This window comes from Heliconius melpomene, chromosome 15, assembly GCF_056956725.1.
Source record: "Heliconius melpomene rosina isolate 202511_hmr_F chromosome 15, ASM5695672v1, whole genome shotgun sequence".
NCBI lineage: Eukaryota > Metazoa > Arthropoda > Insecta > Lepidoptera > Nymphalidae > Heliconius > Heliconius melpomene.
The window spans coordinates 8,026,855-8,040,378 of NC_140403.1; the positions used below are offsets into that span (position 1 = coordinate 8,026,855).

Sequence of the window (13,524 nt, forward strand, 5' to 3'; positions counted from 1 at the left end):
ATTTCTTATGTGACATAAAGAAAAAAAAGATAGATCCTTTTACAGAAGGTGTTCGTGAGAATACAAAGACGTCCTTGCCCAATAAGTTGGTACCTAAAAAAATATTTACCCAACTTAAGCTGGATTTTTGTCACTTTTACACACTGGGCTCTTTTTTTGTTATTTTTGGATGGTCATATAAATCTTAAGTTGAAGATATTTTTCCAGCGTAGGGTAGGGTAGGCAGAGAGGAACCTAGTGTTAAGTAAAGGAACCTCTGCGTTCCCCAATTTTAGACTTATTTTCTTGGCACATTTATATTCTAATTATATATCTAATAATTTATATGTCAACTATAATTATTAACATCTATCTACATATGATAAAACTGTAACTCATCGCTGTCTGTGCATGGAGATGTTGCTATGAGAAAATCCATTTATGAGGGCATTTATGTAGTAATAACAATTTTTTTTATTTTGTCTGTGAGTTTGTTCACGCTAATCTTAGTAACAACTTAACTGATTTAAATGCAGTATTTCTATTGTATTTGGCAAATTTCCCCTAACATTTGTTGGTTGTTTTATAACAATCGGTTTAAAAAAAACGTAATATCAATATAAAGAATTGCATGAAGATAAGTGTTTTATAGAATTGGATTGGTAACAAAATGATAATGTAAGATTACGAAAGTAATTCTGATAACAAATAAAAAACGTACAGTACAAACGGATGAAATCGCGAACAGATCGCTAGTTATAGATATAATTAGAACTATGTTGATAATAAAAATTATTATATAGCGGCGCTAAGTCCCGACACTCAATGTCTCGAAAATTTGACAGAATGTGGGAAACGGAGTATTCACAAGGTTCCCTCTGCCTACCTTACTATTTACGAGATCCAGCTTGAAGCTAAAAAAAGTATTGATGTAAGCTCATACATAAAATAACATTTAAAAGCACTTACATTAGAATTCTTCCTACAAACATTTCATAAAAAAATGAAATAGCAGACATAATTTCACTTTATTTTTCATAAAAAAGAAATTTATAAAGATAAAAGAAAGTATATTCCTAGTACATTACAGTACTGTAGTTATGTAAATGTTCTATATCCCCTAAATGTACCGACTGCAAAAAAAATAAAAATGAGAAATTGTATCTCAGCCTCATGAAATATTAAAACTTTCTGTTGACTATACAGGTTTTTTTTTTAATTTGCAAAGAAAGAGTAGAAAAAAAAATCTTTAGTTACAATCTCTACAAAATATTTGAACTCGCTTCAAATATTGTTTATTTCATTTCAACTTCAAATAAAATATATGAGGCCGTCGTGATCCAGTGGCACAAGGGTTGCAGCGCGACGGTTGGTAGTTCGATCCCCGTTCGGAGTAATGAATTATAATTTATTATTATTTCCATTTCTTCGCTCTATCAGCAAGGCAAAATGCCAGCATTGAGTTCCAACATTCAATACCTCGAAAGTAGGGAACGGAGTGTCTTAACACTACGTTCACACTGCCACACACACACCCTGCTATTATGACAGCTGATTTTCTTTTTAATTATAAAAATAGTCGAAGCAATAAGCACGGCGTTGAGTTCCGCCACTCAATGTCTCCAGAATTTGGTGTAAAATGGAGTACAAATTGTTTTAACACTATTCTCTTTGCTCATCGTACTACATGGGGGGGGATACGTCATCAGGACAAGGAAATGGTCAATTCTTTTCTAGTTTCGCGTGAGAATCTAATTAAACTGAATCAGGAGCAATATCAGGACATCAATTCATTTAATTGAATTATTAATTTAAATTTTTTTAAGTTTATTAAACGGCACCGGAGTTGGGTGACCGCTCCAAAAAGATGGGAAATAGCGTGAAGTTATTCCCTTGAATTCGGCGGAAAGTAATTTTATGAATCAAGTGTCTCGAAATATATGCTCTCGAAAAGAACGTAACGATAGCGCGATCTAAATACGTTCAACGCCATCTATGTTTGAGTTGTGGAAACTTTTTGATTATGGTTGTTATATCTTGTTGGTATAGAAATTATCACACAATATTGTTATAATTATATGTTTTATTGAAAAAATATATATGTTATTAATATAAAAAAATATATATTATTGAAAAAATATATTTAACTTGACATGTTCATATGTATAATTGTAGATATGTCAGGTAACTTTTTTTTTTTTTTATTTTGTAAACAATTTTATACTTGTAAAATTTTAAAGGCCAGTGTTGGCGCAGGGGTACAGAGTGTGACTGTAAAACCGAATGGTTGTAGGTTCGATCCCCACTCGAGGACATGAAATATTATATTTAAATTTATATTTCCATTTCTTCACTCTGGTGTTGGGGTATACCGTGGCGTTGAGTTCTGCCTCCAGAATGCGGCAGAAGGTGGCGAACGGAGTATCTTAACACTATGTTCCCTCTGCCTACAGTGTGAAGCTGATTTGATTTGATTTTTTTTTAATAAAATTTTATGTGATTTAATACTTACTATTATTTTCTACTTACTTAAGTATAAAATAAAAAAATAATTCTAAACATAAAAAGAACAGAATCAGCTAGAAATTATAACTGCGCCACAATGACATTAAAATCAAGATATATATTATTTAGAATCGAAAATATGTTTACGATGCCATGAAGGGTAACGATGCAAGACTCCAGCGTACGTGGTTAATTGTCTTGAAAATATAGCGGTGCATTTGGTCACTAAAAAGTCTGGATCGCCGCCAGCCTGACTGCTTGAAATTTGTACTACTTATTACAAATATATTTTTATAGAGGTTTGTTTTCTTTGCGTCTGATTCCAAATACGACAATTGTGGGTTCGATTCTCACTCGGAGGAATGAGTTATTTTTATTGCCTTATCTCGAGATTTGGGGAATGGAGTGCCTTAATTAAGGAAAAATTGTGAATCTGTTTTTTTTTCGTTTCTTACGATTTTTGATGACATATTATGACAAATTCATGATAATTAGGTATATGACATTATAATTAAATTCGATTATAATGACTTCATTTTCTCCATCCAATTTCGATGTTGAAAAATCCTATGCCATACGCTGTGTCAAGAAACTTTGTTAACCAATATTGTTGTTAATTCAAAATGGCCGCTGCGACAAAATGGCGGATCACAAATTGTTGCATAACCCACCTAATATGAAAACACAATGGAAAAAATTAAAAAAAGCTTCTTTTTCAACAGGTTTTGTTAATTAATATAATATTTATCTAAAAATTTATAAAATTAAAAAAAAATAAAAATTTACAACTTCAATCCTCACTATGGCATATATAGCTGTCAGGTCGCGATTGCGTCGTTCCACTATCGAATCCTCACTTTGTATGATGATAGCCTATATAAAATGTAAAAGGCAATTCTGCACATTTCTGTGATGCATTGCATAGATGTTCTATTCAGTTGTAATTTATTTTACTTTGGTAGCTGTACAACTTGTATTTAGTAAATAATAATTTTTTGCTTACTTAAAAATAATCAGCTTTGGGTTTTTTTAACGCATTGTAAAGTAGGTAGACGGAATTACTTTTAATCACTTTTCTTCTCTAAGAGTAGAAAAAAAAACCGATTAATTTCAGATTTTAATATGCTTTAGCCCTTTGAAAAGGAATCGTTTGAATGTAAACAAAATTACACACATTACTGGTTCGATTCCCACTTGAGGGAATTATTTTCATTTCTATCCTCTGGTACTGGTATCTTTTCTAAGGATACCTTTATAGTTATTAATTTATTATTAACGTTAAATAAACAACAGATACCAATCGCTTCTTATGTCCTTTGAGTCAAAGGCAAGGTTATGTGCACTTCTCTCATCGACAGGACAAAGTGCTTATTCGACTATGGAGAGTGTTTCCATACAGTGATATCTTCGTATAATCAATTTAATTTGCCAGTAGTGGCGCAAACGTGTGACTGTAAGCCGACAGGTAGTGGGTTCGATTCCCAAAAGAAAAAAAATAGGGAACTGAGTATTTAATATTTTCATTTCTTGGTTATGGTGTCGAGGCAAAGCGCGACGTTGAGGTTCGCTACTCAACTCGCCTCTAGAATTCGGCGGAAAATGGGGAGCGGAGTGTCTCAACACTAGGCTCTCTCCGTGTACCCTGATACATGCGGGATACATCGTGAAGCTGAACATAAAAATAATTACAAACAGTAAATTTATCATTTACTTTGAAGAATCTAATTTATAGAAATATATAAAGGCATTTAAGTACTACAAAAATCGAGGTGACATAAAAGAATACAATCTGGATTCTTGTATTTTTCTCCTTAACCTTTATCCAACTTTAAGATTTAATACTCAATTAGTTACAGTAGGCTCGGGGCAAGCCACCAATGAAAAGTCGCTGTCTCATATAGGATTTTATATGGATCAATCACGAGACAATGCATGGAAAGAATTGCTTAGGTTGAATTTCTTTTATCCTTAGAAATATTTTCAAAATCTTCTTTTCTTATATTCGGACAAATAATTATTGATGTAGTATTAAATAATGATATTTGATTTGAGGCTGTCGTGGTGCAGTGGTACAAGGATGTCACTGTAACGCGACGGTTGTGGTTTCGATACCCACTCGAGGAAATGAAATATTTATTTAAATTTATATTTCCACTACTTCGCTTTGCCACTCAACACGCAATGCGTCCAGAATTTGGCAGAAAGTGGGGAAAGGAGTGTCTTCTAGGTTCCCTCTTTCCCTCGACTAGGTTCCCTCTGCCTACCCTGCTGTGTGTGTGATATAACGCGAAGATAATTTAATTTAATTTAATTTGTATTAAACACTTCCTAAGATTAGCGTGTTAAACCAAACAAACGTTTTATAATATTGGTATAGAGATGTAGATACGTTTACGCACATACATGTACAAAAACTTTCATTTCAATATCAAAATCTAGAAATGACAGAAGAAATAAAAAAAAAAAAAACAGATATCACACCAGATTCATTACACAATACAAACGAAAAATAATATTTATGAATAAAGTACCTAATTTTAGTACAATTTACTTATCACATTTCTTTCACAAATAAGAAACTCTCCGTCTCCAAATAAAGAATGTCTCCGAGGCATATTTTATGAGAGTGAAATTAAATTTACGCGCGCTACGCATTACTTTATCAATTTGTTTAGGCGTCGACGAACAGTATTCTATATATTATAAATCTCTTTATATATTAGTCACCCTTGCTATGTAGAAGTAAAACGTAATACAATCATGGTAGCGGCTTTAACAAGGCTTGTTTTAGCTTGTAATTTTCTATTAATAATGAAAATTCAAATTCAAATTCAAATTCAAAATATTCTTTATTCAAATAAACTTATTATAAGCACTTTTGAATAGTCGAATGAACATATGAACAAAAAGCTACCACCGGTTCGGAAGGCAGTTCTGCTGAGAAGAGCCGGCAAGAAACTCAACAGTTGCTCTTTTCAAAATCAATGGTACAATCTATTACATTAGTTGGCAGCTATCCTGCATTACATTCAATAGACATTAATTCCATACATGTTTGTCCTCTAAATATTCTTGAACAGTGTAATAAGCTTTACTTGTCAGAATTTTTTTTACTGATATTTTATATTTTGGAAGTGGAATTTTATTATAAAAATAAATATAGAAAATTTAATTATAATATAAGATTAATTTTATCAGAAGCGAAATAATAAAAAAATTGTTGACTGATAAATATATCGCAAAATCTATGGCTTTTATTTATTTCATGAGAGGGAATCGAATCCACTGCCGTCGAACCCACTCACTTTTTGATGAAGCCTAATATTTTAAATCATAATAATTTTCTACATTTTTAAAGCGAACTGCGTGTACATAATATAGTTCTGGGTTAGATTCCTATTTGGGGGTTGAATTATTTCTTTTTTGTTATTTCCTTAAGGCGGAACACGGAAAATAATATTCTTAACTTAACTTAACTTAACTTACCTCCCGCTGCCTATCCCGCTATATGCGGGATACAGCGTGATGCTATAATAAAAATAATATTGCGATTTTCTTCATTTCAAACATTTATGTATAAATTATGTAAATGTAAAAGCGATTGATATTCAATATCGGACGTACTCGTAGAACAAAACCCTCGTCTAGAGTTGTCCGTCAGTTTGCACACGATGTTTGTCTATCCTTACAAGTTTTCAAGTAAAACTTATGGATAACTTAGAAGATCGGACAATGTCAGACCAAAATTGTTTTTATGAGGCTTCGTCATTAAATATGTATTTTTGCTCTATTGTAACCCCAATTGTTGAAATTTTAAATATTATTATTTATTTATTTTTGGAAAATTATATACAATGTTATTTCAAATATTATGGATATTTAAATCTGTATATGAATGGCTACCGGCTTTTATTATCACTGCTGTTTTTATCTCCGTAGGAAGATTCTTACAAATTTCTCCTGATAAAAATGATGATGATTACTTTAAATTATTATCTGGCAAGCAAAAGAAATATTTAGAAATGTTTAACATTTTTATAATATTTTTTTTATTAAATGTATAAACATTTTGAAATAGCCTGATGAGAACTTGGGTTAATGGCTTGGGCCCTTTATTTAAAAACCACTCTCAACTCTGAGATCGATTTTGAGATGTTCTTGGGGATATAGATACATATACTCGTACACACTTCTACCTACTATAATATGAATCGTCCCCAGTGAAAAGAAAGAGCTATACTATGAAGTCTTACCCAAAGTAATATCCCACACGCCAAACGAAGTGAAAGTTGAGGTCCAAGGCCTCAGAGGGACTCTTGTAACTTAGTAATCGCTCAAAGGGCCCTTGCCTTACGTCGTCCTTGTAACTTGGCCTTTCTTCTTCGAAGTCGGCGCTCCCAGGATATGATGGAAGCTCTTCTAATTTAATTTACCATAATTAATTTATATAAGCATTTTAAAATTATACATTTAATTTAGTTAAACTGTGTTTTTAGCTTCAATCTGTATCTCACTTTCGGTCTAATCTTCGAGATTCTGCGTGTTAAGTACTTAACGTCGCGTTTTGGGCGAGCCAGATATGAAAATATTCAATGATTTATGTCTTCGAGTGGAAATCGAACCCACAACCATCGCGTTTATAGCGGCAATGTGCGATGACCACATATTTATAAATACTCACTCAACCAAATGTACTAGCTATAATTTTTACCAGTTTTCTATTACAAGTGGGTATTATCAATATAAAAAAAATGCCCTTTTATTTGTTAACAGCGAACCGGAAGCGATTACATTCTTAAATATTCTATGGGAACCCTGAATTACCATCAAGAAAATGAATGATGAGGTGTCTTTCAAAGTTCAAGGGTGGTTCCTTTTGACAGTTATATATGAGTGTGCTCCTAATACGCCTCATATTGTGCCAAGAAATATTTTGGTATTAACGCTTACTTACAGTAATATTTTAATGAACTTTAGTTTAGAAAATTGTTTCATTTTCACTAAGTCTATTTATATTTATGAAATTAAGAATGATAACACAATATTCACAGATTAGTTATTTTAATAGTTTGCTGCATATAGCAGGGTGGGCAGAGAGAACCTAGTGCTAAAACACTCCGTTTTTCAGTGTTCGCCGAGATTGCATGCTGAGTGGATCACGTGCTTTGGCTCTTGCCAGAGCGAAGAAAGAAATTATTTAATATTTATCTTCCCCAAGTGGGAATTGAACTCACGCCCGTCGCGTTTACACGTGCTTGTACCACTGCGCCACGAAGACCTCGATAAAATAAATAATTTAAGCAAATAATTAAGCAAAACGAATAAGCGATAAGAGTATCAATCTACTACTAATATGTACTATATTAGAAAAAATCTCAACCTAACATATTTACTGCAGAAAAATAAGTTGGTTACTTAATATTTCTAAAAAAGTTATTTAATATTTCTAGAAAATTTATTATATAAAAATATTAAAAAAAAAAATGTAACGAAAACAGTCGACAATATTCAAGTATTTCATATAAATGCTCTAATATATCACTTTTATAGAAAAAGTAATTATTATCTTTCTGATTTAACTATTCTGTCATAAAGTTTTAAACGTCTATTAATTTTAAGACGAAAGAACCCTTATAAAATCACTGAGCACAGCAAATCTCAGGCGTAATGGCTATAATATCTTTCAAATGAAATGATTTTACTTTTCTTTTTTAAATTGGTTAATTTAATTTTATTTATTCAATAGCATTTTTTTTATTGCGCATTCCGTGTTGAGTGACGAAACTCAACACCGCACTTCGTCTCGTTACACGAGGAAATGAAAATGTTAAATTTTAATAGTTTGTTAGTAGAAAATTTCATTTCCTCTAGTGGGAATAGAACCCACAATCCGTCCGGCCTCATAGCGAAAATAGTAGTGTTTAGATAGGTTTTTTATATATTTTTTTTGCGGGACTTTAACATGTTATTTCTTGTTTACGAATATATTTTTAAAATAACTAATATTAAATAATGAAATACTTATAAGTTTTAAATTAAATATATATTTTATAAAAACATAGGCAATTTTTCTATACAAGTAATCTTCTCTGGATGTGTATCAATGTGTAAATATAGCGGCTTGGAAAAAAACATATAACACACAAATGCCCATTCGCATGTAAACAATCACTTCTATCTAAAGGGGAGAGAATCATCCGGAGTTTAAAAAGTCAGTGAACAGTGTAAATTGTATATAATAATATATATTATATTGAAAGAATATATTATATATCTAATACATATAAAAAGGCAGCTATATGATTATGTTTGACATATAAAAAAATCATACTTGCGGCTTTAAGTTCTGCCACTCAACATGCCCCTACAATTCGACGGAAAGTGTAAAACACTAGGTTCCCTCTGCCTACCCTACCGTGTACGAGATACAGCGTAAAGCTGAAAGAAAAATAGTAAAATAAATATTTAAATGTGCATAAAATTTAATTATAACCTAAAAATACGATAAAGAATTACTTTTAAAATAGTTCTTTTATATAAAATACTACAATAACTTATGTTAATTTTTAGTTCTATAAAATCATTAGAATAAATTATTATAATATAAACATTTTCCACGAAACACTAAAAACTCAAAAGAAGTTATTAACATGATCAAAATCGCTATAGACAGAAAAGAGAACTCATTTATCTTTGAAGGTTCGTAAAGCAAAATCCAGATATTTCGGACGTCGAATAAAAAGTGTAAATTCCTTACCTCGGCCTATTGGAATTTTCTTTATTAGAGGATTCAATAATTTAGGATTCAATAGATATCTAATATAGGAATAGAATTTAATATAGGATTATTATTTAATATACAAGACAAGAAAATTTAAATAATCCAAAAAGAATTTGATATTATGAAGAAATATACAAGTATAGTGTACTAACGCCCGAATTTTTCACCCGCTCTCAAGTCTGAGATCGCTCTTGAGATGACTTTTTCATTTATAAATTATACATCTATGAAAATAACAGCATCTCAAGATCGATTTCAGACTTGAACGTGAATTATAAGTACGGGTCTAAGTGTTATCTTTACGTCTACCGCAGTGTATGAGGTGGGCAAAGGAAACCTATGATATATTTTAAAGAAATTGATGGAGAAATTGAATGGCGTACTAAGTTTAATTAACAAGAGGACAAGTGTTCCACCACTAGGAATATCTCGAAAATATACACAAACAAATCTATGTGTAAAGTCAGTGTTTCAAACTCTCTATTTTCGCGAATGTTTCAAAATGGATATATACTTAAAAGTAAATTTCAAAAATAAAACATGAAAAATACATCCGATGCTAAAATCCTCTAACAGGATGTTGAAGTGTCTACATTCAACACTCGAATACTTCTAACGCAGTAAGTTTCAAACTCAAATACCTAGCTCTGAGAAGATAGTTATCAGTTTTCCATAATATTAAATTTCTTGCTACTTATGCGGTGTTAAAGTTTGGTGCATTTCACAATAAATTTATGAAATTAATGTATTAGCAGTGAAAAAAAATATTTTAGCAGCAGGATAGGAAGAGGGAACCCAGTGTTGAGACGCTTCCGTTACTCACCTTCCGAAGTATATTTTGAGTGGTTGGACTCAACTCTGCGCTTTACCTGTACTAGAAAGAGGATATGAAAATATTAAATATTACATTCCCCTGATTGGAAATCGAACTCACAACTGTCGCGTACGGCCTCAAACATATTTTACGTATAGTATTTAAGAATTGTGGTACCTCTATATAATAAAACGAATTGAACTGAATTTTAGAAAAAGGAATATTTTATTATACGAGTATAGTACTCACGAATAAACTCGTATTTCAATTTGCGAGACACAAACATTTTACCTAGAAACCGCAGATACTAATTGATGAAATAATAACTGCTAGTATTATTTATGCCAGATAAAGATAAAGACATGTTTAAATACTTTTCCAGAATAGGTATAAAATTTTAACCCCGCTAGGGTTTTTCTCGTCTACATTTAAAAAAAACATTAAAAACTTTTAAGTGCATAAATAAGGTTTATAAAAAATATATATATATTTAATTCAAAAGAGACGAAACACTTATTAAATAATATACACATAGAGATCCCCGAATATATATGTATATAATATCTATAGCTCATACTAATAGCATTATCTCGCAAGACCTAACATATCTGAACATAGCGTCAGTCTCGAATGCTGATGAAATTATGGTTACGGATTTCCTACAGCTTCCGGTCTTTAAATATATTTTACTTTAAAATAAAATATGAATGTTACTAAAAATATTTTCTTTTCTTTTCTGTTTTTTTATAGGTAGGAAAACAGGAAGATACAGGATGGGGATTATGATAATAAGGATGGATATAAATATAGGATAGGATATCTGTTCCTCTAGGCCGCGGAGGCCTACCGCCGTCAACATCCTCAAGCAGCCATGTAGTGCTTTTGATTTTTTCTGGGACAAAATATCCTCTTCTCTATCTACCCGATTTCGCTGTAAAAGCCAGTAGAGCTAACAGCATTAACCTCAAGTACGAAAAAAAAGTGATGGCGTCCTTTTAAACAAATTATAATTACTATGATAGTTGAATTCAAAATTAAATTATATCAAATTTGTTTAAAATTGGAGGCCAGTCGTGGCGCAGGACCACAAAGTGTGACTGTAAAATTGACTGATTGTGGGTTCGATCCCCACTCGAGGAAATATTTACTAACATTTATTTGAATGAAAATGGAATAAATTTATTAAATGAAATATTTACTAACATTTATTTTATCATTTCTTCGCTCTGGTGTCGAGGCAAAGCGCGGCGTTGAGTTCCGCCACTCAACATGCTATTGCATGACTGCAATAGCATGTTGAGTGGCGATGCGAGTGGTGATGCCTCTAGATGTAGGTGGAAAGTCGGAAACAGAAGTGTCTTAATGGGAGCAAAGTGTAACACTAGATTCCCAATTCCCCTCTGCCTACCCTGCTATGTTCGGTACACAGCGTGAAGCTAATATAAAATTGTCATTATTTAACTTTTGTAAAGTAATAAGTAGAAATAAAATGGTGTGTAGTATTTCTAAATTGCCATATATAAGTTATAAAGTTTCTCATACTAAAGTTCAATATTTCAATTTGAACAGCGCCGTACTTTAAGAAACTTGTTCGAGAGATTTTCTATAATATTGTTCAATTGTTTTGCTTTACGGTGACATATTTTATTATACAATCAATAAATAATTCATATCTAAAGATATCAGCCATTAAATATAAGAAAAATATAATTATCATCAACGATACATTTCCGGGAGAGCAGAGAGAGAGAGAGAGAGAGAGAGAACCTCAAACTTTACCGACTTTCATTGATAGCTACCAATAAACAGTAATATACTTAGATATCGGAAACCGTCATTCTACCCGGTCATATATTGTAACAGGGTCGTTACCAGATCCTTCATGTCTTTCGGCAAATGGCGAGAATTCTTGAAATACGGCACCTGGTATTTACGACTCTGAACACGACTTGTTCTTGGCGAAACGTGAACTTCATTTTCACTCATTAACTTAATGAACAGCCTCTAGCATTTTCTTGAAACACAATAGTTTGTTTTCAGCCCTGTGTAAATAGGAGGATTAAAAATTGGAGATACATTTGGACCCATTTACCCGAAAAGTGAGAAATAACTAGGTGGGATCTACAATTGGGTACCGAAAATTGATTGAATTGTTTATTTAACTTGTATTTTGCTTCTTCTGTAAATGTGATAGCATATACCTACCCAGAAGCGTAAAATATTTTTGAAAAATAAAAAATATTTTATATTTATACTTTTTAAGTATATATACAGTTATTTCCTGAAATACAAAATTCGTTACTATGTATGTCGTTAGACTCTAAACGTTTAACATTTTTTTTTTTCACTTTAAGAATGCGGGGTAAAGCGTGAATTAATCAGACATATTTGAGTGTTACATTTATATTTTTTTAACATTTTACAATAGCCTATGTGTCAGTCTACACGGATAAAAGCTAGTTAATTATAACAAGTTTAAAAAGTCAAATCACATAAATTATAGAAGTTCTTATGAAAGATATAATCCTTTTCCAAAAGAAAATGAAAGAAAAGTATAAGTTATTGGAAACAAATTGGCACTTCATTACCGGCGCGAAGTCCCATCAATAAAGGAGTTTTGTTTAAGAGCAGTCTTCAAATATTTCTCGAGCTCTCATGCCGGGAATGGGAAAAATTCACAAAGAATTTTCATATTACTTCGGTTTTCATATTGGGAAATTCACGTCACCTGTATAGGATATTTACAATAAATAGACTTACCGAAAGTGGAGAACGGACATGGTCCAGATATTATCTGGATAGGGTTTTATTAGTTTTCAGGGAAATAATTTTGTTGTTAAAATTTCTGGAATGGGAATTTCTGGAATAAGACTATTCTAGGGTGGGCACTGCCGGCCCCCTCTATTCCTACGATGGACAGAGTGTTCGATTCCCACGCCAGTAAATAAAATATTATTAAGTAATTGCTCTGGTATGGTGGCAAAGCGCGGCGTTGAGTTCCGTCGCTACACACGAAATGCTTTCAGAATTCAGCAGAAAATAGAGAATGGAGTGTCTTATCACTAGGTTCCCTCTGGCTACCCTGTGTGGATTCTGTTATAAAGCCGTAGTAATTTCTTTTTTACTTTCAGAAATCACACAAAGTCAGCTGCTATGCCGTGGGGTGTCAACCCACAAAGTATGTGGTCTAAAGGCGCACGCGCCCCGGCTCTCCTTCATAAACAAAGAGGAGCCCCAGGATCCTCACGAACTACGTCGGAAATCGGCTAGCAGTCGACTTGGAAACTCACCGAGGTCGAGCATAGCGAGTGAAGAGAGATCTGATAGCTTGGTTTTAAGGTAATCCACTAATATATTGATTTTTCATTTTTTTTAACAAGACCTTTTAAAAACTTCTTAGGCACTCTTAATTAAGCTATAAGTTTGTTGTTTCTTAGATTGTTAA

At 32.2% G+C, this 13,524-nt stretch overlaps 1 protein-coding gene across 1 annotated transcript in view; it reads left to right on the forward strand.

The window, feature by feature from the left end:
• The window catches only part of wake (ankyrin repeat and fibronectin type III domain containing protein wide awake), a 163,315-nt gene that overhangs the window by 82,386 nt on the left and 67,405 nt on the right, over positions 1-13,524 (forward strand). Inside the window, exon 4 of the mRNA XM_085198356.1 lies at positions 13,211-13,418. Coding sequence (XP_085054482.1) covers positions 13,211-13,418 — 208 coding nt within the window. The remainder of the gene's footprint in view (positions 1-13,210; positions 13,419-13,524) is intronic.